Below are 23,115 nucleotides of genomic sequence, written 5' to 3'. Positions count from 1 at the left end.
TGAGAGATTGAGTGTGTTAAACTCTTCATCATTCTCAGGTATCACTTCCTGTTTTAAGGATTCTGGCCACACTGTTTTTAGCGTCAAACTAAACTGGTAAAGCTGCCGAGTGACAGTCTGTGATTACGTGTAGGTACACAATCGTTCCTTATCCTGAGACTGAGATTGACACCGCATTGCATAACTTCACCCCATCAGATTGGATCTCGAATTGGTTCTCGCTTTGATATTCAGACTCATGATCTTTACGAATTCTTTATTTGCCCTGCAAACCAAAAAAAACCTGACAGGCTGAGAACAAACAAGTGGACAACAAATAGCGGCATTCTCCTTATCTACACTTAAAACCAACAACCCTCAAGTCCTACAGCACGTACACTCCAGCTCCTCACCTGCTTCACCATTCAAACACCAATAGTTTCCATACTCACAAACATTTCTCTCTCATCTCCAGCCCTGTCGTCCCTGAGGCTCAAACACTAGCACCACGCGGGGCAGCTAATCGTTGTCACCGGCACGCAGGGGCACCCACCCACCCACTAAATTCGCGTCTCCGTCACTCACCCCATCCCCCCCACCAACCCCCTCCACACCACCGCCCACAACCACAACCACAATGACGTCCCGCAGCTTCACCGCGCCCGACCCCAACCGCCGCACCAGCCGCGACCCCACCTCCCGCGTCCGCGCAGTAGCAGGAGGAGGGCGCGACCCAAACTCGCCGCCGCCCGCACGGCGGCCAGCAACGAGGGGCGTGGATAAGCGCACGACGGAGAGGATCCATATCACGGAGACGACGACGACGGGGCGGCGCGCAAAGTCGCCAGGGAGGGATACGTCGAGGACGAGCACGGGGATCTCGGCGGGGAGTGTGGGGAGTGGGAGGGGGACGCCGAATGGTAGGAGTGCTTCTTTTGATTGTTGTGGGAGGGGTGGAGGTCTTGGGGGAAGGGGAGGTGGGGTGTGATTGAGGTTTTTTTTTTGGGCTGAGGGCAGTTTTGGATCACGGCACTTGCTGTGGGAGCTACATGTCTACACTTTGCTCAAAGAAACCTATGAGAGCCTCTGCAATCTCACCTCCGACGAACCTCCAACACTTTAATCATTGGCCTAGTTTGCTAACAACTTCTTGACCTCAGTCCCATGGAACCCCGAAGCAAGCCTGATACCCCCCACCACCGCCCCTCTGGCCTCACGAATATCAATACCCCCTCTAGCCTCCTCAATGCCAGCTACAAAGCGCCCCCCACCCCTCGAATCAATGACCCTCGAGCTCCAAGAAGCCTCAATCCTCGAGGACCTCCTCTTCGTCTTCATGGCACGTTTTACACCCCCGCCCCTACAATACATCACATACTAACCCACCTCCCAGGGCTACGAAGGCCAATACATCCGCTTCCGCGAAGACTACAACCCCCACCTCGAAAGCGCACGCCTCGACGGCCCCCAATTCCGCATCCTCCCCGGCCTCGACCCCTCGCTCCGCGACCTCTCCACAACAATGCTCAAGATGGCAACACACTACGGCGCCGTCGAGGCCTTCGTCGAGGTGCAAAGCCGCGAAGAGTTCGGCGCCGTCAACCACGCCCTCTGCGCGGCCATCCGCAAGCTCCTCCGCGACTACCTCGTCCTCGTGGCCCAGCTCGAGCACCAGTTCCAGACGAGCCCCAGCTTTACGCTCCATATCCTGCACCTGCACACGCTGCCGACCTGCCACATGATGTACCAGCTGTACTCGCTGGCGCGGGAGATGCTGCGGCGCAACTCAATGCTGGAGGACGACATGGACTCGGTCGACGACTACGACGACGTCGAGAACATCCTCGAGAGCCTTCGCGAGGGCGGTGACATCGTCGGCGCTAGCGGCGTCCCCGGCGTAAAGATCTGTAAGGGCGGCTCGGTTTTGGGGCTACTGACGCACCGGCTGGCCAGCATGGCGGGCGACCCCGCGGCGCGGTCCCTCCTCAGCATGCTGCTGCGCGAGGCGTCGAGGCCGTACATGGCTATGCTGAACGAGTGGCTGCACCACGGCATGATCCGCGACCCGCACTCGGAGTTCCTGGTCAAGGAGCAGAAGAGCATCCGGCGGGAGCGCCTCGAGGAGGACTACACGGACGAGTACTGGGAGAAGCGGTACACGGTGCGCGACGGCGACGTGCCGCCGCAGCTGGAGGCCGTCAAGGAGAAGGTGCTCCTGGCGGGCAAGTATCTGAACGTTGTGCGCGAGTGCGGCGGCGTGGACGTCAGCAAGCAGGTGGCAGACGTGCCAAAGAGCTTTGACGACATCCGCTTCCTCGACAACGTCAACAGCGCATACGCGCACGCCAATGAGTCGCTGCTGAACCTGCTGCTCACCACGCACGCCCTCCCTGCGAGACTCAGAAGTCTGAAGCACTACTTCTTCCTCGACCGTTCGGACTTCTTCTCGTACTTCCTCGAGCTCGGCGCAACAGAGCTGCAGAAGCCCGCAAAGAAGGTCAATGTCGGCAAGCTGCAATCCCTCCTCGACCTCGCGCTGCGACAGCCGGGCTCCATCGCCGCCTCAGACCCCTTCAAAGAGGACGTCAAAGTCCAGATGAACGAAGTGGGGCTCACAAAATGGCTGATGCGCGTCGTCTCCGTGAGCGGCATCGACGAGGGCGTCACCACCTTTGAAGAAAGCCACAAGGCGCCCGCCGCCGCCTCCGCCGTCGATCAGATCATTGGCTTCAACGCGCTCGAGCTCGACTATAGCGTGCCGTTCCCGCTATCGCTCGTCATCTCGCGCAAGACGGTGCTGCGCTACCAGCTGCTGTTCCGCTATCTGCTGAGCCTGCGCCACCTCGAGACGCTGTTGGGGCAGGCGTGGCAGGACCATACTACGCAGTACACGTGGAAGCAGAGGTCGCGCTTTCCGCAGATTGAGATGTGGAAGCGGCGGGCGTGGACGCTGAGGGCGAGGATGCTGGTGTTTGTGCAGCAGCTCATGTATTTTTGTACGAGTGAGGTGGTGGAGCCGAATTGGAATGGGCTTATGAGGAGGTTGGGCGAGGTGCGGACGGTGGATGAGCTTATGCAGGATCATGTGGATTTTTTGGATACGTGCTTGAAGGAGTGCATGTTGACGAATTCGAAGCTGCTGAAGGTATGTTTCCCCTCTTCTCTGTTTCCCACAGCTCTCTCTCTCTCTCTGCACTCCAAAAAACTAACCAAGGTTACAGATCCACGCAAAACTAATGATGACATGCACCATGTTTGCCTCCTACACCTCGAGTCTCTCCAAGGCGCTCGTCGGCGCCGACCCATCCCTCGCCGGCCCGTCGGCACGGCGGGGCAGCCTCGACGACGTCAAGCTGGACCCCGCGCGCCTCGACAAGCTCAGCGACAACCTGGCCAAGTATGAGGAGAACTTTTCGCGGCATCTGAAGATCCTGCTGGATGCGCTGAACTACTATGCGGCCACGGAGACGGTCGTGCTGCTGGGGTTGTGTGCGAGGTTGAGTACGGCGAGTAATGAGAAGGATGAGGGGAGTGGGCTGGTTATGGCGGGGTGAAGGGTGAAGGGAGTGGGGAGGGTGTAATATTATTGCTATCTTTTTTTTTTAGCTTTTTTCTTCTAGCCTTTTTTTTCTTTTCTTTTTTGTTTTTAAGAGTATGGCTTAACTAGGTGAGTGGGGGAATGAGGAATGGAACGGACGAATAAATGAATGAATTGCGAGTGTTTTCTTTTTTTCTTCTTGTTTGGCACGGGATGATGTTTCGAGGATCAATGATCGAGATGGTGGGTTTTTTTTCTTTCGGTAATTAGCAGCAGGGAGCGTTATTGCTAGAGTTTTGACTAGATACATACAATATCAGTAACTAATATCCATTCTACCCCTATTACTTGTACTCCTACTACTTCTATTGCTTCATCTCTATCTCTCTCCTCTCTCCCACTGTGCAGGTCGGTGTATCTAGACATAAGCATGTCATGCATGTCTCCCCACGGCGCACCTTCAAGGCAAGTCTCGATCCTTACCTAATCCACGTCTATTCTAGGGAGCTCAGCCGCGACGCCACGCACAGCAGTGTTCCTAGCTCTGCAGCGAGCAACCGTTTCAGCTCCCGTCTCAGCCCCTCCTGAACATCACAGCTGTTCCCTTTAATTACAGACATCCCCACTCACTCACTCCATCTCTTCTTCTCCTCTACATCTACATCTACTTTACATCTACATCTACAGCATCTACATCTACAGCATCTACATCTACAGCATCTACATCTCCAGAACCCCCCAAACCCACATCTACACCACAGACACAATCACAATGGGCTTCTTCTCCAAAAAATCCAAAGACACCTCCGCCGACGACGCCAACCGTGCCGCCCTCTTTGGCAACCGCGGCACCTCCCCCGCCCCCTCCACGGCCCCCTCCACAAACAGCGGTAAACAAAACCCCTACGGCGCCCCCTCGCCCGCCCCCTCCTCCTCCTCCGGGGGCTACGGCGGCTACGGCGCCCCCCCACAGCAGCAACAGCAACAGTCAGGAGGCTACGGGGGCTATGGCCGCTCCGACTCCACCAGCACCTTCGACTCCAACCGCGACCAGCTCTTCGGCGGTGCCCAGCAGCGCCAACAGCAGCACCAGCCCCCCCCCTACGGCTCCGCCCCCGCCAACGGCCCCTCTCCAAACGAGAAGGGCGCCTACGGCAGCAGTGGCTACGGCGGCAGCTCTAGCAGCGGTGGTGGCTACGGCAGCAGCACCTACGGCCAGACCACAGGCGGCGACAGCTACAACTCCAGCCGCCAGCTGACGGCCGAGGAAGAGGAAGAAGAGGACGTCAACGCCGTCAAGCAGCAGATCCGCTTCACCAAGCAGGAGTCTGTTGCCTCGACCCGCAACGCCCTCCGCGTGGCCGCCCAGGCCGAAGAGACGGGCCGAACCACCCTCGGCCGTCTCGGTGCGCAGGGCGAGCGCCTGCACAACACGGAAAAGAACCTCGACATTGCGGCGTCGCACAACCGCGTGGCCGAGCAGAAGGCGCGCGAGCTGAAGACGCTCAATGGCAGCATGTTTGCTGTGCATGTGTCGAACCCGTTTAACTCGGCGAAGCGCGCGCAGGAGGAGGAGCGCCGCATTCTGGAGCGCCACCAGAGCGACCGTGAGGAGCGGGATAAGACGAGGCAGTTTGGGTTTGAGAGTAAGAACCATGTGGGCAAGGCGCTGGGGGGTAGTGGCGCGGGCGCGGGTGGGAGGATGCCGGGGAAGATGAGTCTGGCAGAGAGAAGCAAGTATCAGTTTGAGGCTGACGAGAGCGACGACGAGAAGGAGAGGGAGATTGATAACAATTTGGACGCGCTGGGCGCGGTTACGGGGCGATTGAGAAATCTGGCGATGGCCACGAGCGAGGAGGTGGATAGGCAGAATGCGCAGATTGATAAGATCATGAAGAAGGTACACATAGCTCCTTACTCCCTAATCTTTTCCCTTATAGATAGCTAACACACTACACAGAGCGACCGCGTCGATGACCAGATCGCCGTTACCCACAACAGGATCAAGAACATCCACTAGACGGTAGACGGACGCAATAGACCTGTAACCTCCCTGTGTTTTTGTCTTAGCATATGGTCTTTGTAGACAACCTTCTAATTTCCTTGGCTGGTGTTCTTTTATCCATTTTTTCTTTCTTTCCTCTTCTGTGGGTATTGTTATTTTTTTTCCTTTCGTGGGTTGGAACCGGTACCTTGGGGGGTCTTGGGGGTCGTTAGTAGTAAATTCATAAAATATCACTCGGTTGGTGAAACACCGCTTTTTGTGCAGTGAGTTTGCGTGAGTTTTGTGTGAGTGAGTTTTGGGTGAGTGAGTGGCCATGATGAGTGACTCAATCATAAATGTAGTTTCCTGTCAAAGATGCACTAAAGAAGGTAGAGTATATAGGAGTAGAATAGGTATGAATCTAGCCCAACAAACTCGTACAATTTGTCCTCTCTTGGTGCGTTCATTATTCTTTATATAAACCCTAGCCTAGTCGTAGTCGTCCCTGTAACTGAAGAAAGAAAGAAAAGAAAAGAAAGAAAAACATTGCATCAATCATGATCAATCACAATCACGCCCGCCCACCCACCCCGCTTGCCATTGCCATCAAGATCTAATTCAAAAAAGAGAAGTAGGAAAAAGAAGAAAAAAAGAAGAAAAGGTAGGAAGAGATATATAAATCTTTTTTGGCTTTTAGATTCTTGGCTACCCCCCTAAACCGCGATTGTCTCGAACTGCTACCGCAAATTATTATAATAATTTTACATCCTCGCACGTGATTTTTGCGAATGCATGAACATAGTTTTGAAACCCTATGGTTACGGTTAGTAAGCAACGAGCAGCAAAGGTAGATAGGAAGGAGGAATAACATACATTGCACAAAGTCATCATATCCGGGAACGGTGTATCTCTCAGCTGGAAAGCGGACGGGATGATCTTCACTGGCCAACTCCCCACCGGCGATGCAGCGCCGGCCTTGAACATGAGGAGGAAGTAACCGGGGTGCTTTGTGTCAAAGCAGAAGCCATATGTTGACCGCTTCGGGTTGGCTTCACAGTACTTCTCGAGCCATTTCTCTGCGGGATTGTTAGAATCAAGGAAGCACTAGATAGCGGAGAATGGGCGTCAACATACCACAGTCAGCCTTGGTTCCTGATCGGAACTTGCTATTGTGTGTCAACTCGTCGACCTTTCGGGCCATGGCCTTAATGTGGTTGACGATCAGCTCGTCCAAATCACTGTACGAGAACCTTCCGCCGACCCTCAATGTTCTTCCGACAGTGAACTCATTCTCCTTGTCAAGCTCCAGTACATCAATATGTTGGTAGATGTTATCACTGACTTTCCACGTAACAGCAATGTGATCAGGGCCGTTAGAGGAAGGTCGGATGACAGCGTCTCCTCGGCTCTGACCTGCAAGGAACTCCTCTGCTTGTCTGCTGTTGAATGGCTTGAAAAGTGGATGTTTGATGACCCTTGCGGTGCGAGTCTGTTCTTGGTTGGTAACGGCTAGGCGGGCCTTGTCTCGTTCCTCTCGGGCGTCGTCCCATTCCTCTTGCGGCACGTCCGGATTCTTGCGTTTTGGGTTCCGCACTTTGTCCTCCCGCAGTGAAAGCTCGGCGTAGAATGTCCTTGTGTTGATGTTTTCAATTCTAGCTTGGACTGTTTGTCCGATGGAGTACATGCTGCTGGGGGTGAAGTGTGATGTCCCATTGTGCATTTCATCGATAGAGACGTTCCCCTCAATCCCGCAGTCAAGGCGAGCAGCAATAAATCTGTCTGTGACACGCCTAATATTGACGGGCACGACCATCCCTTCATCCAGAGTCTCGCGGGTTTCACCTGTAAGCATAGTAAAGATTTCTTCGGTGCTAAGCTTGTTAAACCTATTACGGAGTTCCTCATATGCGTGCTGAAGTTCGGCACGGATAGTTTCAAGCGTGGCACGCTTTTTCTGGTTAAAGTTACGCTCTAGCTCCTCAGCATAGTCCTCCAAACTCAACTCATTGACCTTATCTTCCTGGCCGTTGATAAGTTCGTTGATAACAGCACCAGGACCACCGTCAACTACCATAGCAGCGACATCCTCTTCATCAATGTCAAGAGCATCTGCGGCCATCTTTCGCCCTAGATCATAATCCTCAGGGTGGACTCTAGTGTTGTCAAGGTAATCCGAGTTTCGGTCTGAGGGATCGTGAGGAATTATGAGGAAACTAGCACAATTCACAAACACCCTTGGACCAACGACCGTGCCCAGCCCTTTCTCGTTGTCACCCAAAAGCTCAATACGGCTTGAAACTCTCCCTCCCTAAATATAATTAGCAACGCTAGTTCAATGATATTAGCATAAAGGAAGCTTACATTGGCTTGAATTGTCTTCAAGACACTGGTGGCTTTCCTAGGACCAAGACCACAGACATAGGGAACTAATGTTGCAACGTAAGGCTTACTTGCAGCCTCATTAATATCAACTCCCACAAGGTTCACCATATCAACAATGGCAGAGTCTAATGATCTCTGCAATTTATCCTCGGGTAGAAGCTGCTGGGCAGGGTGAAACACAATTGACACAATATCTTTTCCCAATCCAGCATATTCCAACAAAGGATTTTGCACATATCTAGCCAACGCAACACAATAGCGGGCAAGCGGGGGAAGATCGGGATGGTCCACCATAGCCCTCTCGCTATTATGATATAAACGCGCAACCTCATCATTGACGTAGACCACCTCGATCGGGATTTTTTCGTCCTCTTCTCCAGTAACCACGATGTCATTCTGCTCAACAAGCTGCCGGAGGTCCTCGACGAGCTTATGTGTTTGAACGCTGAAGCCGCTTACACCAATGACATCTGGCTTCCTCCGCTGAAGAGCGTCGACTAGCTCTTGTCGAGATTTCTCATCTTTAAGGTCCGAGTATTTAACGCTTTCGAGAACTCGGCCGTCTTCGTCTCTGAATATACCAACAAGAGCATCCCTACCACGCTCTCCCTGACCGTTTGAAAGGGCGAAAACTCGCGGGATCTCGCCCAACTTCAAAGCTTTAGGTTTGTAGGGTGCTTGGTCGAGTTTCTGATATCAAATGGTAAGCAAAGACTCTAAATGCAAAGAAAGGAAGAAGTTTACCTTTGAATAATTCCTTCGACACTCGGATGCCACAGCGTCCTCGCAGGCAGTTCTCAATTCATCCTTCACGTTCTTTTGGAACATGACTCTGAACTTTGCCATCGCGAGATCAACGACGTCTTTGCGCTCTTTGTTCCAGGCATCAGCAATATCACTGACATTTTCAGACGTGATATAATCGTAAAGCCTGCGAGTGTAACCCTCCTCATTCTGCAGCTCGATGTTTATCTCCACCAACCCATCACTTTCAGCCTTCATCATACGGAGGTACATTCCTGGCTGCGCCGCGATGGCCTGCATTGTCTGATTTCGAAGGTATTTGAATTCCTATTCTGTATCAGTTTCAAGCTCATACTAGTAACGATATAATAACCACAGGGAGATTGCATACGTAGTATTGGTGTTGCTCGTCAATCTTCTTTACACCCTTTTCTGTAACGTTGACATGTATCAAACTCCTTGTGAACCACCTCTCCCTCAATGCCTTTCTTAAGCTTGGATTGGTGAACATCTCCTCCGCAAGCATAAACTTTGCGGCCTGTAGTGCCGACTCGCCAGATGCGAACTCCGGAATTTCGATGTACTCGTCTGACATGGTATGCGGATAGTCCAATGGATCCTCTGCAAACTCGCGCTTCTGGTCCAATTGCACATTGACTGAAAACTGCGATGCGGATATACCAAAGGCCCGGACTAGTCCGTAGACCTTACCATTGCGAATTCGTTCAAACATCGTCTTGGCATTTCCGGGTCTACGGAAATGATTTCCACGACCTTCTACACCGTTTAAAGCGATGTCTTTGAGCTGTGAATGATAGCGAAAATGTATATAATCGTGCATGTCCTGGAGTTGATCGCTTGTTTCGGCGTATCTTATACCTTCCTCAGCCTCTCTGTCTTCGACGTTGGCGTGGTGCTTAAGCTGGTCATAGGTGCGCATGAAAGCGTGACGTTTGTCAAAATAGGCCCGGAACTTAAGATCGAGCTCAAGGATCTCCCAAAGATCATCCTGAGATATAAGCCTTTCAGCTACAATCTCATACTGTGCTTCATTATCATTATACTGGCGTTTGGGTACTTTCTCTGCGTGGATTAAGTAGTCTTTCCGATGCTGAAAGACAAAAGGAACCTCCATATCTTCAAGAATAAAGAACTCTAGGATTTTCTTAATAGCCTTCACCAACGCCTCCACAAGATGTGATGTTAGCCTCTTTTTAGGAATCAAGAACTTTGAAATCCAATCTCCTTCCTCGTCAATTTCATCACGACCAATTCGAAGATGGGCGTATGGCTTGCGGGCGATCTGGTATCTTTCTGGTACATCATTCAAACGTATTTCATTGTCTTCATCCGTAAGCATACGTTCAGCCAATTCGCTAGGCTCAAAGACGTCCTTCAGCTCCAAATCCTTCACTTTATCCTCGCCTTCTTCCTCCTGGTCCTCCTCAGTAATAAGCGCAAAGTCGTACTCGTCTCCTCGTCCGAATATATCCTGCATATCTGATATTGCGCCTTCACGGAGGTTCAGGTGCTCGGGTGCATAGCTGACTCTGCCTCGATCCCCACCCCTACTTCTTTGTCCGGCCATCTGCATATCATCGTCACTTCCTCCTTGACGTCCCTCGTCTCCAGAGTCTTCCTCGATGAAATCCGCAAATTCGTCAACGTCAACGAGTCCACGAGCATCCCCCGATCGCCTCCGTGAGCACGCATGTTACTGAGGCCTTCGTCATCGTCATCGGGTTCCCCAGGGGCATCGGCTTCCTCATCAGAGAAAATATCATCGAGGTCGCGTGATTGCTTCCTACGACGGCCATCGTCGCCTTGTGGACCTCGTTTGAGGCGTTTCAAGCTCTAGGCAATTGATGGGTCAGATAAACTTTAGATTTTTTCTGAGGGTGGTGAACAAACCGCTCTATGGACCTCAAAGCCAGTGTTCTCCCCAATTAGGTCGAAATCATCTTCGTCCAGACCCTCTTCCTCATCATCTTCGCGTTGGGACCTCGACCTTTTCTTCTTCCGCCCTTTGACCATTACTTTGGACCCATCATCTTGCTCTTCTTCATCCTCATCCTCATCGTCAACAATGAAGCCTTGCGCAATCTGCCCAATCACGTCAGTAATTCCAGCATTTCACCTGAACTGTTACAGACATACTTTGGCGGCCTCCTCGTCATCATCGTCATCCTCTTCTTCACTGCTGTCTTCGGGATCTTGTCGCTTCTGCTTCCCATTTAACCCTGATTTCCTGTGCTCGCCAGCGAGATCATCGTCTAGTTCTTCATCCTCCTCCTCATCATCTAGCTGCGCCTCGCGTTCAATGAAATCGCCTAGAGCCATGTTTTTTTCTGTTGCCTAGACTAGTGCGCAAATTGAACTTCTTGTCAAAGGGAGGAATTGAGGCTGGTGCCGATTTTCTCGTGATTCTGTGAATTTTAGCTGTGTAGCCAATCAAATTAAGTATAGAAGCTGGTACACAAGAAATCAAGGTGTTGAGAAAATAAAAAGAGAAAGAAAGGGGGAAAGACAGAGAACCATTCAAGCCGAGAGCTAAATGGTTTTATATGGTTTCTTAATGGAAACGTCAGGGTAACTTGTCGCGCATCTCACACGCGATCTTGGCACAACTTATGTAACACTAAATTAGCGCGAACTGATGGCTCATACTATTTTAACACCTTATCAAGTAACCTGTTAACAGTAATACAAAGTGCCCCGATCTGGACTTACATGGAGCTAACAGAGTTTAGCTTAAATACACGAGTTAACCGATTTGTGGCTTCAGAGTCTACCTTATAAGGCGGTATCTAGAGTGCAAAATCGCAGGGATATTCTACTCTACACCAAAACTTGCATATTGACGTTCAAAGACTGCTAGTTGGCCTATACCCCTGTTGTCTTGCAACGAATATTCTCAGATTTTGCGGTATCTGAGTTCCCTATTATACCCTTCTATAAATGTGTTTCATAAAGCGAATATAATACCTTTAGACGCATAAACAACACGACATGCTGCTTGGCATACGAGTGAGATTGCATGATTGAGCCTTATGCGGTTCAATAATATATGTACATGTACTTAGCTATGCCTTGGGATCTTAAAAACATAGAGTTTTATGTAATAGGTGGATCTTAGTTCCACGCCTAGACTATGAATTTTTGTCTGCTTGGAAACAAGACTACATGTGTACATCTACAGTAGATGGGAGAAGGCTAGGAAATAGAGAGAAGATTACAAGAACCACGTTACGATGGTCCTATCTACATGTACTCATTACATGTATGTACCTACATATAGTGAACAAGGTTTCTGCGCATTTGACTCTACATGCACATGTAAATACGGTATCATAGGCCAAAAGCTCAAAATACTTGCAAGGGACAGCTTTAACACCGCATTTCCCAACTAACCTTGATCTCCTTACTTCCCCCTCTGTAATCATCATAACTACATATATCATTTATTCGTCTTCCCTCTTCGGCCAGCAGCAAAGCGAGCTCATTCTTTCCTCCAACGCCCACCTTTTCCTCTTTCTAGCCCATCCTCATCATGGGGAGATTAGCCCTTATTTCCAAAGAGAATTTTACTCCGTTCTCCATCTCAAATAGGCCTAGGGGTTTATATCATGTATTCGTAGAGCTGTTTTCTTTTTTCCGCTAGACCCAGTGCTATGCCGAGCAGTAGAAAAAAGCAGAGGCATTGTCCCCTACTTATCTCAACCCCTTATATACGTAACATTTGTAGATATGATCAACAAGACCTACCTGACTTCAAGATCCTGTAATATCCTGCCATATAGTATGTAAGTGTTTTCGTTCATGTGCAGTATTCATCTTTGCTTTAGGACCTCGACCTACTTATCAAACAGATATTACTGAGCCCCCATAATTACTAAAAAAAATATGTGTGTAGACATTCCGACTGGGTCCTTTGGCGTACTTTTGTTTAATCTTTTACTAAATGTAGTTCAAGTCCCTGTATTCTCGAAAGTGGCAGCAGTCGGTCAGATCTGCTGAGTTATCCAATCGTACTGGCAGGATGCAATATCGTATCTTTACTTTAATTTCGCAGAGCCCTGACAATATGTTTTTGAGAGAGTTGACAGTACTTATAAGGAACAAAGAGTCGACGAGGGACTCAGAGTAGCTGAGGATAGTAAGGGAGAAATAATGTGTGTATGTGTGGTCGAGTAGGATAGCCAGTGAATGGGCCCCTACCTACATCCTCCAGCTGTAGCTATGTACCAGATTCAAAGGGGACTGGACAGTGGAGTCTCGATTAGGATAGTGCTTGAGTAATTCACGGAATAAATGCTATGTGAATGTAAATGTAGTTAGTAAATCGCAAAACAAGGGAGGCGCAAAACCGCGGGGTTGTATTAGATCTCTGGCTACATGGTGCATGTGGTGATCATCGGGTTAACCATAAACAGTATGTTTAGCGAGGTGCTGGTGGGTGAACCTCGTTGACCTGCAGCAGCCGTTGCGTCACACTTTTGGTGGGATGGCACTTCTCAAGTCACAATTGCAAAATCCTGTCCACCCCACCTCAACTGCCTGCCTATACACTATTTAAAAGGAAACACCTGCCCAGGGCCCGATAACACCATAACAACATATCTACTACACTTAAAATAGATCTTCTTCGTCCTATATGTCTCTGCTACCAGAACTCCTCTTGACGGTGTTATTCGGAACCCAAGCCAGCTTCACTCACCCTGGCGTAATCTTGCCACAAAAGGAATTATTAGGTGACACTGAACTGAAAAACATAGTCAAGAAATCACAGCGAAGTAGGGAGGCCAGGTATGTTTTTTTATATCAATCAACTTGAATCGCCTGTACCAGGCACGTAAACTACGCAAATAGTTCACTAACACATTGCTTTCACAGAGAGACTTTGGGATACAATCCTAGAGTATGGCGAGCATTAACAGAAACTCTGAAATCTGGAAATGACCAACTTATAGCCAACAAGCATCATCTACTGCCTAAGGTATGGGATTTGGCTATACTGGGTAGAAACCTTTTGGCTGCCAAGGAAAAGGCTCAAGATCTCTCAGCGTAATGCCCCGTCTCACAAACCACTGACAAAGTGGACTGTAATGTTAACGCTGAAAACGAATATAGAGAGGAAGGGTTTGAGGCGGAGATTCGAAGGCTGCTGGATATATGCATAGAGAAAGCTGGCAAACCTATCGCATCTGATCTCGAGAAGCCGGCCCATGACAAGGAGATGCAGATTAAATCCGGGTGTACGTGGAGATAACTGCCCCGGTTTCACCGAACGATATTTTAAGATATGCTAACACCGATACCCAATCTATTAGATAAGAAGGTCCTAATAACTGCACTACAATTCCTCAACAACCTCATGACCCAAAATGAAACCCGCAAACTTCACGTTTGGTTACACATGTTTGGCACCCCATCCTCGGCCACTCCAACTGCAAGTTCTACAACTACGAAGAGTACAACGAGTAAAAAAGCAAAGGGCTCTAGCAAGCCTCTGCCTTCATCAGGTTCGGGTGTTGGTTTAGTTGGCAGTACAACTGGAAACTCTGGAGGCAGCCATAATGAAACCGTGGCAAAATGCAATTCTTTGTCAGCTGGCTTTAATGCAAAGTATTATAAGCCTGGTTTTATGACCGAGATACCGAGATTATTACAACCCGATGAGATCGAGCCCTTGCCAATGATTTTGCAAAGTGGCGTGGTTGCGTTTGAGGGTACAGATCAGGCAATGCAGGCAGTCAGATGCAAGTTGATGCTTGCTCAGGGTTACGGGAGGAACCTCTTACGAGAGGTTTTGATCTTCCTAGGAGCGTGGGAAGTTGATGAGGATGACTTTTGTTACAGAATGATGTGAGAGAATTCACAAATCGAAAGTAGACCCCAAATATTAACCAGAATATCCTACAGGTCTCAGGTGATTGAAGCTATTTTGATCAACGGTCTGGTACCTTACGCTTATGAATGCTTTAGGGAGTATGTCCAATGCTATATTCTCAGAGTAGATCATCGTTACTAATCTATGTCTAATAGTGAAAAGGACATAGTCACACCTGCTCAATCCGTATTACTAAAGCTTTTGGTTTCAGTCTATCGCCCTTCGGCTCCAATAGTGGGTACGTCAAGCTCGGACTCGCAGCCTTCCCCTCTAGATCCATTTAGCTTTCACCCCCTCTCGGCCCCCTCAGCTGTCGGTGGGTCGACCGAACAACACGAGGTTGCACCACCGATTGAGAACTCTATACCCGCATTTTTCGTTGGAGTTTTTCGAAAGCAGGTCCTCCCTCCCACGATCAAGATAATAAAGTTACAAGGAGCCATTCGCAAAGGTCAGGAAAAGAAGGAAAGCTTTGAGTACAGCCTTTGGGATTTAGACAGGATATATGAGGGGGTTTATCAATTTCTAGAATTACTCGTCCTATTTTCTGAAGACGAGGAGGCCAAGAAAGTTCTGCTAGCTGGTGACAAGGGACTGGTAGCGGATCTAGTGGAATTTCTGGGAGAACTTGACAGTGCAATTCCACGCTGGGTCGCTTCGAAGGCGCCCCCCCCGACGGCTTCCCCAATTCCCGCTACTGTAAAAGAAATCGTAGAGGATTCCACCACTAAAGTCAGCAAATCTTACATGGTTGAGAGACCATTCGATGTTCACCCAGAAAACGAGGGCGATGGAGAGGAAGACGAAGAGCGGCTCCCGATAGATCTTGACGATGATGAAGATGATGACGGGCGGGATGACGAGAGAGGGCTGGCTGAGCCAGAAGATTTTACGTGGCCACACATAAAACGCTACCTGGTTCTCCTCTTGAGTGGGTTTGCATGGAAAAATAAAGCGGTGCAGAATCTCGTTAGAGAGAAAGAGGGACTGCAGCCCATTCTGAATCAATGCATGATTGACGATGATAATCCTTGTAAGTCATCGAACCTCCGTTTTTGAAGCATTTGCTAATGATCAAAGATATTCGAGAACACGCGATATTATGCATTAAAAATATGCTGGAGGGAAATCCCCAGAACCAGAAGATTGTTGAAGAGCTTGATGCTGTCCAAACAGTGCCTAGCGAAGTTCTTGATAAGAACGGATACGAGCACTTCATAGATGAAAGTGGTAGAGTGCAGCTGAGAAAATTGCCAGAGCGAAAAATGTGAAATAGAATTAATCGCTGTATGTATATAATAGAGAACTCAATTAGGTGCTTCAAAAGGGTGGAATCTTTTGTCTAGTACATGTACGTATAGAATGCCTGATTGGACCTTATCAGCATTTGAGCAACGAGTGAGAATACATGATACATCCTCTTCGTTCATAGGGTTAGGGGACTGGTTTTGGTTCTCGTCTGCTTTTGACTGGCGGCTCTGCTTCGGCAACATCCGCCCCCTAACTCATACGTTCTAAAACATTCATCACATCAACTTAGACAACCGCTCTCCGAACCACTTTCCAAACTCTATCAGTAACGATGACAAACCCATCCGATCCTTCGCAGCCAGCTATCAAAGCCGAAAATACACCTGAAAACACACTCCCAGATGTAGACGTTGATATGGAAAACGCGACAAACGCGACGCAGCAAGATCCCCTGGCGGGTGCGGGTGATAGAATCCCAGCTCCAGCTCCTGTTGCAGCAAGAAAAGATAGGAACCTCCGCGAGTTCTTGGGAATGATGGAGGAATATGCGCCAATCGTGAGAGCCCTATTTAAGATGTCTTTTTGCCTTTTACTTGAAGCTTGACAGTTTGCGATCATATAAAAGGCTTATTACTGCACGTGACAGCTAACACTTTTTGATACTTGTAGATCCCAGACGCGGTAACAGACTACTATTTGTCGCTTTCTGGTCTCTCCACTGCCGACCCACGGCTCAAGCGTCTCCTTGCCCTCGCAACTCAAAAATTTATCGCTGATATCGCCACTGATGCGTACCAGTACTCACGCATACGTCAAAACTCATCAAATGCTAGTGGTGTTCCTGGTATCGGCGCCCTGAATGTAGGCGCTGGGGGAGGTGCTGGAGGCGCGGGTGGTGGTACAGGTGGTGGTGGCTCCTTCAGACCCATTGCAAGACCGGGTTTCGGAGGTGGTGGTGGTAGTGGCGGGAGTGCAGGTAGAACTGTATTGACCATGGAAGACCTTGGTAGTGCAGTCGGCGAATATGGCGTCAATACTAGAAGACCAGAATTCTATCGGTAGAATGTTGGCGATCTACCATGCTTCTTTTTTATTTTATTCGTTAAACGGATTCCCTTTTCCTTCCCGACTTCTTTTCTTCTACAGATGTTGCCTGATCGACTTGCGCATCTTAATAATTTTTCTATAACTTCCTTTACCCCCATTTTACTTGGTGCTGGACATAAATCTCTCCTTTGGGCGTTGGCTGGTTGTATTTTATAAGAATTCTGAATTGAACTTCTGTTTCGTATCCGGATAAATGTCGTAAAAAATTTGCCACCGAAGATGAACTACTAGCTGAAGATGAAAGAAAATGATCCGTATTTATAACCTTCCATGGAAGCTATAGGGAAGAGCGCCTATAAAGAATACAAAATCGATGATGGTCCCAAAAAAATAAAATAAAACTCCTAAACCAATACCCGGCATAAGAAATAGAGAAAAAGGGGAAAGATCGTATTCCATCCATCCATTCATCCATCCATTCATCCATTCGTTCATGCACCCAAAGAACTCAAAAAGTAATACAGACGTTCATTGCTTCGTGGTCCAACCCCGCTTGGAATGATGCCTGAATTTACCCCACAGCTGATTTCTACCCAAACGCAGGCCCCATTATAACACGCAGGAGAAACCTTTGGTGATATGTTCGATTACCGCTTCCGCTCGAAATAAGAGCTACTGCCCATAACAGCGATGCTTTGGTCCATCATCCACTCGCCGATATTAAGGTACTTTTCAAGAGCCGAACGAACGTCCTTGGATTCTATCTTCTCTGTTTGGAGGCTGGGACTAAGGTCAGTTTCAGCTCACTTCCATTCAAATGGGGAACTTTGGCAATAAGGCCAGATAAATTTTTGTGGGTTGATTCTAAGGATGAAAGAAGGGTGTAGTACGTAAGTCCAGTAGAACGCTTGACACCCGCAAGAAATGCAGAGAAGAGAATGGCATCGAAGCCGTAGTGTGCCAACTTTCCGAGCTGTGGAAATTCAGTATTATTACTTTATTTAAACTGCTCGCGCCCGTAGCTTCATTGTATAATTATGTGCGGGGGCGCAAGAAAACGTACCATTTTGAATGGTAAAAATATAAAAGGAATAATTTTTTCGACGGGTGAGATGACTATCGATCTCTGCGAAGCCAAAATAATATATTTGATGGTTTGTAGACTTAAGACTCTGCGATATGGATGGTGGACTTCAGGAGGGTTGGATGTAAGGAGATGAGCGAGCTGCCGGGCCTGTGAAGAGAGAGAGTTCTATTTGGGTTCACGTGCTACTCTATGTATTATGTAGATCTGATATTGCTGTCAATAATACAATAGCTTTGTTGCTGTGTAATGGTTAGATGGCAACAGGCTACAGCTTCAGGTTTGAGAACTCTACAGTCACTCACGGGGTGAAGGCGGATCCTGTCTGATGGCGGTCAGGGATTTGAGGCCAATAAAAGAGTTAGGTTTTAGACGCCAAGGGCAAATTACTGCAAACAGAACCATCAGACAGGATCCGCCGTCAGTAGGTGAGCGACTGTATCCGAATATCATAATCGACTATGCTTATGCACCTCGAATTTGTAACCAATGGCTTGTCCACGTCGTACCGAAACTCCTTACTCTAGGAGAGCTTGTACCTGCTCCAAATATCTCTAAATCGGACAGGTCACTGACCTGACCCCAAGATCGATATATACTTCATATATCCTTCGTAGATCTAAGGTACAGACAGTGGTTAGATCTTTCCTACGCCTCGGGCACCTCTCCCAGCATCTTCAATGCTCTCATCATCCACGACAACCTTCATGCTCCCACTTTCATCCTTCTCCCCTAGCATGTTGGATAGAACCTTTGCTTTGTTCCTGCCTCGTTTCAGTGTCTCGTCGACCTCTTCAACCGACTCTTCGTCGTTCTTGAATGGCGGGTTTGTCAGAATGACAGCCAGTGACTCGGTTTGCTTTTGTACGCGCGAGTTTGTTATATGAATATCATTTGGCTTCCCTGCATAACCCACAGTGGCGGGTGGAGCAGTAGATTGAGGTGGTATCCTAGCTTTCCAGACCGAACAACGGCCTTGAAGTCTTCCTAGCTCCAGGAATTTTTCAAAGCCCTTCTCCAGCCCAAAGGCACGGCCCTCAATTCTCCCCGCCTGTTCTCCATCCTTCACCCCAAGAGCATATCCTTCTTGATAGAAGCTATATAAGTTTTAGTCGTCTGGATGTTTAAAGTGTCTAAACAGAGAGATATGCATACTCCTCCTCTAAACTCAGTAATGAATCGAAAATGTCTGCCATTTTACTCTGTAAGGGACTCGTGGGGTTGGTGTGTCTGCTTAGGCGTGGTACATGTAGCAAAGCCGTTACGTGGTTTGCAGGGCGGTAGCAACTGATGTGCAAGAACCCAAGCAGGCCACCAAATCACCCATGAGTTTGTAGTCAAAACTTCTTGTAGATAAGGTTTTAGAAAAACCTTCTTTTCTAAGGCTGGTTTGACTGCTTAAGTAATAATTTATATTATGGATAAAGAGATGAAGGTTTGCTTGTGTTTGGCAGGGAACCCTTGGTAAACAATCGCAGGTCACGAATCCCCGCCTGATAAGATAAGAATCTCGCAAACCTCACCTTCTTGACTCACCGTCACCCCCACTTAACTGGCTCTCCTTCCGCATACCCTCAACGTTCGTACTGGTGGAATATTTCGTGATAAATAATACCGCAGCATAGACCAAACCATTATCTCTAAACGTAATTATCCTACTGTATTACTTGCCGGCTAGTGGTGACTGGGGATCATGGCTTCTTGCATCATACTTTGTACTTTGTTAACAAATGCGGGGTGAAGCGCGTTAGAAAAGAAGTTACCTATCCGCCAAAATGGCGACACCTACATTGAAAGTCAACATTCCAGTCCCCGCCCCTGGGGGGTCCGCTTCCTTCGTTCAAGCTTTGAAAGTTTGTATTGCGGCTGCAGCTTACGGCGTTCCTGTTCAATACTCCAAGGGTTTGTTATCCCGCATGTAATTCCAATACAAACAATACTGATCTTTCTTGGGATCTAGCTGCAGGTCAAACAAGTGTCAGTGTCGAATCTCCCAAAGATAACAAGGTCTTGATTGAAGTAAATGCTATTGTCCGCTACTTTAGCGCTATTGGATCAAGCCCATGGCCAAAATCTGGCGAAGAAGCGCTAAAGGACTATGCGTTGATTGAATTCGAAGAGTCCAGACAGCAGTTGAATTTGGATGTAGCGGAGAGCATTATTTCAAGCGCCAAGTTTGGCCAGGTAAGAGAGAACTCGGGACATATCACAAATTGATAGCTGATTTTGTTCAAAGGACGTCACTGCTGCGCCCAGTCCAGCTGAAATCATCCTTTTCTCGACACTTTATGACCTGGTGGCAACGGCAACTCTAGCTAAGGATTCAGTTCTTTCAGCCTGGTTTGTCAAAGTAATTGGAAGCTCATGGGCAAAAGCTGGGATTGAACTAGCAGCAGCAAACACCGCCGACAAGCCCATGACCATCAGCAAAGGAGCTCCGGGGATGGAGGAAAAGGCAGAACGGGTATTTATTAAATTGATAAAAGAGGGTGTGCAAATGAAGGTTCCTAATACAGGCGAAGATATGTAAGGTTTTCATTGGGGGTATACTCAATTTGTGGTTCTAATACTTCAGTAGACTTCCGGTACCTGGCCAGAGGAACGTACTTATCACATCAGCGCTGCCATATGTCAATAACGTACCGCATCTTGGAAACATCATTGGGAGTGTTCTCAGTGCGGATGTCTTCTCAAGGTAATAACCAAACGTCATAATTTTGAACAGAGCTAACAAGCTGCAGATATGCCAAGGCTCGCAATTATAATACTCTTTATATTTGCGGAACAGATGAGTATGGAACTGCGACCGAAACCAAGGCTCTCGAGGAGGGCTGCACTCCCAGGGAGTTATGTGACAAATACAATGCACTTCACGCTGATATTTACAAATGGTTTGATATCGGGTTTGACTACTTTGGTCGAACGACTACCAACTCTCAAACTGAGATTGCACAGGAGATCTTTATGGATCTCCACAAGAGCGGCTTTTTGGTTGAGGAATCCATGACTCAGCTCTTTTGTGAAAAGCATCAGGGATTCTTGGCGGACCGTTTCGTGGAGGGTATTTGCCCTAAGTGCGGTTATGAGGACGCTAGAGGAGACCAGTGTGATACATGTGGACAGCTGTTGGATCCTTTCGAACTTATTAAGCCGAGATGTAAGCTTGATGGTACCAGTCCAATCCCCCGAGACTCAACCCATATCTTCATCGACCTTGAGAAACTTCAGCCAGAGATTGAGGCATGGTCAAAAAAGGCAGCCGAAGAGGGGCAGTGGTCCAAGAATGGCCGGATTATTACAGAATCTTGGCTTAAGCAGGGGCTTACAAAACGCTGCATTACCCGCGATCTGAAATGGGGAACTCCGGTGCCTTTGCCAGGCTTTGAGGACAAAGTCATGTACGTGTGGTTTGACGCATGTATCGGATATGTCTCAATTACTGCGGAATACACAAAAGAGTGGAAGAGATGGTGGAAAGATGCGGATAATGTGAAGCTATATCAGTTTATGGGCAAAGACAATGTTCCTTTCCATACTGTTGTTTTCCCCGGGAGTCAACTAGGAACCAAGAATGGCGATTGGACCATGTTGCACCATATCAGTACCACTGAATACCTCCAGTATGAGGGTGGAAAATTCTCCAAGAGTAGAGGTGTGGGTGTGTTTGGTAACAACGCACAAGACACCGGGGTGCCACCAAGTGTATGCTTATTTCTTGAGTTGCGTATATATGGATTGTCTAGCTAATACTTTATAGGTTTGGCGCTACTATCTTCTCTCTTCTCGCCCCGAGACGGGTGATACCCAATTCGTCTGGAAGGATTTTGCCACAAAGAACAATTCCGAATTGCTTGCTAATCTGGGAAACTTTGTCAATCGTTTGATCAAGTTTGTCAACGCAAAATATGCTGGTGTGGTTCCCGATTACACCAAAGGCATTAATGACCCAGCCTTCGATCAATACAAAGAATCTGTCAACGCCCTCCTGAAAGGTTATATTGAAGACCTCGAGGGCGTGCATTTGAGAGCTGGGCTTGAAAAGGCTATGGCAATCTCTGGCGAAGGCAATCGTTTCCTCCAGGACAACAAACTAGACAACAGTCTTTTCGCCAACTTCCCCGAAAAGGCTGCTGCAGTTGTAGGGTTCGGATTAAACCTGATTTATCTCCTTTCAGCAGTTATATACCCTTATATGCCTGCCACTACTTTGTCGATCATCGATCAGCTCAATGCTCCACTCCGTGCTATTCCCGATACATGGGAAGCTAGAGATTTGCTTCCTAGTCATGTCATAGGAAAAGCAGCCTACTTGTTTTCCAGAATCGAGGAGAAACAGGAAGAGGCTTGGAAGTCTAGATATGGGGGTAAGCAGGAGAAGCTAGCTGATGCGGATGCGAAGAAGGAGAAGAAGAAGGGAAAGAAGGCAGCGAAACAACATGAGCAAAAGAAAAAGGAGGAAGGAAAGTCCACAACTGTGGAGGTTAGGGATACACCCAATCCTACTGCCGCTTAGAGGTAGTAACATTGTGGCAATTGATGATCACGAAAATATTTCATATATTGTCTTAGAAGATGGGATGACTCATGTTTGCTCATTTCACTTCCTCTCTCGAAAGTTCGTGAAGATCTCCAGAGTGTATTCTATGATGTAGAAAAGAACAGGGTTGGTCAAATATCATGGTAACAATACATAATTTGGTGTGATCAATGGCAATATAGGCACAGTATGGGGCCCAAGACTTACATCTTATCCTTCCCTTCCCGTACGTACTTGTAGATACATGCCGTGGTAGGTAGTACAGGAGGTATTTCATCTCCTATCTAGGGTTAGGGCTGCCCAATTATATGTAGCACATCTACGATTGCGATTGGTCCAAACAACACCAAACCTCGGGAGATACTACGAGTCGAGGGCATACCTGTCAAGAAGCCAGAATTGCTAGACCCCGAGACCCCTGAGGCTCTCGCTCCGCACTGATAAGCTTAAGGGGCAGGTAGATATTCGGACTACAGTTTTATGCTTTGCTGAGGTACATACATGCTCTACATATCCTCCCATTCTCTCCCCTCCCCTTCCCCACGCGCATCCTATCAACCTGCCAATAGTACTACACAATAGGTCGTACATCTCTGTATGTTCATTCCGTCCTATCGCACGTCTCTTACAAACAAAACCCTCACATTCCTTTCTAGAACTCATTCGCTATAATCCCATC

At 48.3% G+C, this 23,115-nt stretch overlaps 8 protein-coding genes across 8 annotated transcripts; 5 read left to right on the top strand and 3 right to left on the bottom strand.

The window, feature by feature from the left end:
- Positions 1-616: 616 nt before the first annotated feature.
- On the top strand, positions 617-3,533 carry LAJ45_01536 (uncharacterized protein; the record flags this gene model as incomplete). Its single annotated transcript, XM_046111129.1, has 4 exons — positions 617-899; positions 1,140-1,318; positions 1,373-3,124; positions 3,201-3,533. 4 exons carry the CDS (start codon positions 617-619, stop codon positions 3,531-3,533), a joined length of 2,547 nt encoding a protein of 848 aa, XP_045975073.1.
- Positions 3,534-4,289: 756 nt separating this feature from the next.
- On the top strand, positions 4,290-5,537 carry LAJ45_01535 (uncharacterized protein; the record flags this gene model as incomplete). Its single annotated transcript, XM_046111128.1, has 2 exons — positions 4,290-5,417; positions 5,478-5,537. 2 exons carry the CDS (start codon positions 4,290-4,292, stop codon positions 5,535-5,537), a joined length of 1,188 nt encoding a protein of 395 aa, XP_045975072.1.
- Positions 5,538-6,262: 725 nt separating this feature from the next.
- Positions 6,263-10,967, bottom strand: LAJ45_01534 (uncharacterized protein; the record flags this gene model as incomplete). Its single annotated transcript, XM_046111127.1, has 9 exons — positions 6,263-6,313; positions 6,375-6,577; positions 6,636-7,809; positions 7,863-8,573; positions 8,628-8,954; positions 9,019-10,262; positions 10,346-10,481; positions 10,539-10,730; positions 10,785-10,967. 9 exons carry the CDS (start codon positions 10,965-10,967, stop codon positions 6,263-6,265), a joined length of 4,221 nt encoding a protein of 1,406 aa, XP_045975071.1.
- A 2,314-nt stretch (positions 10,968-13,281) lies between these two features.
- Positions 13,282-15,788, top strand: LAJ45_01533 (uncharacterized protein; the record flags this gene model as incomplete). The annotated part of the gene is made up of 7 exons (XM_046111126.1): positions 13,282-13,433; positions 13,521-13,691; positions 13,758-13,882; positions 13,958-14,492; positions 14,550-14,615; positions 14,673-15,550; positions 15,598-15,788. 7 exons carry the CDS (start codon positions 13,282-13,284, stop codon positions 15,786-15,788), a joined length of 2,118 nt encoding a protein of 705 aa, XP_045975070.1.
- A 311-nt stretch (positions 15,789-16,099) lies between these two features.
- Positions 16,100-16,830, top strand: LAJ45_01532 (uncharacterized protein; the record flags this gene model as incomplete). Its single annotated transcript, XM_046111125.1, has 2 exons — positions 16,100-16,324; positions 16,438-16,830. 2 exons carry the CDS (start codon positions 16,100-16,102, stop codon positions 16,828-16,830), a joined length of 618 nt encoding a protein of 205 aa, XP_045975069.1.
- A 632-nt stretch (positions 16,831-17,462) lies between these two features.
- On the bottom strand, positions 17,463-17,881 carry LAJ45_01531 (uncharacterized protein; the record flags this gene model as incomplete). The annotated part of the gene is made up of 3 exons (XM_046111124.1): positions 17,463-17,595; positions 17,706-17,788; positions 17,879-17,881. The coding sequence occupies 3 exons, from the start codon at positions 17,879-17,881 to the stop codon at positions 17,463-17,465; spliced, it is 219 nt and encodes a 72-aa protein (XP_045975068.1).
- Positions 17,882-18,536: 655 nt separating this feature from the next.
- On the bottom strand, positions 18,537-19,095 carry LAJ45_01530 (uncharacterized protein; the record flags this gene model as incomplete). The annotated part of the gene is made up of 2 exons (XM_046111123.1): positions 18,537-18,996; positions 19,055-19,095. The coding sequence occupies 2 exons, from the start codon at positions 19,093-19,095 to the stop codon at positions 18,537-18,539; spliced, it is 501 nt and encodes a 166-aa protein (XP_045975067.1).
- Positions 19,096-19,674: 579 nt separating this feature from the next.
- On the top strand, positions 19,675-23,108 carry LAJ45_01529 (uncharacterized protein; the record flags this gene model as incomplete). The annotated part of the gene is made up of 8 exons (XM_046111122.1): positions 19,675-19,801; positions 19,860-20,083; positions 20,136-20,425; positions 20,478-20,594; positions 20,641-21,601; positions 21,657-22,379; positions 23,006-23,031; positions 23,093-23,108. 8 exons carry the CDS (start codon positions 19,675-19,677, stop codon positions 23,106-23,108), a joined length of 2,484 nt encoding a protein of 827 aa, XP_045975066.1.
- Between the last annotated feature and the right edge of the window lie 7 nt (positions 23,109-23,115).

The sequence above is a fragment of the Morchella importuna genome, assembly GCF_003444635.1.
Source record: "Morchella importuna strain M04M26 chromosome Unknown Morimp01GS003, whole genome shotgun sequence".
Taxonomy (NCBI): domain Eukaryota; kingdom Fungi; phylum Ascomycota; class Pezizomycetes; order Pezizales; family Morchellaceae; genus Morchella; species Morchella importuna.
This window is presented reverse-complemented; position numbering and strand designations above follow the sequence as displayed.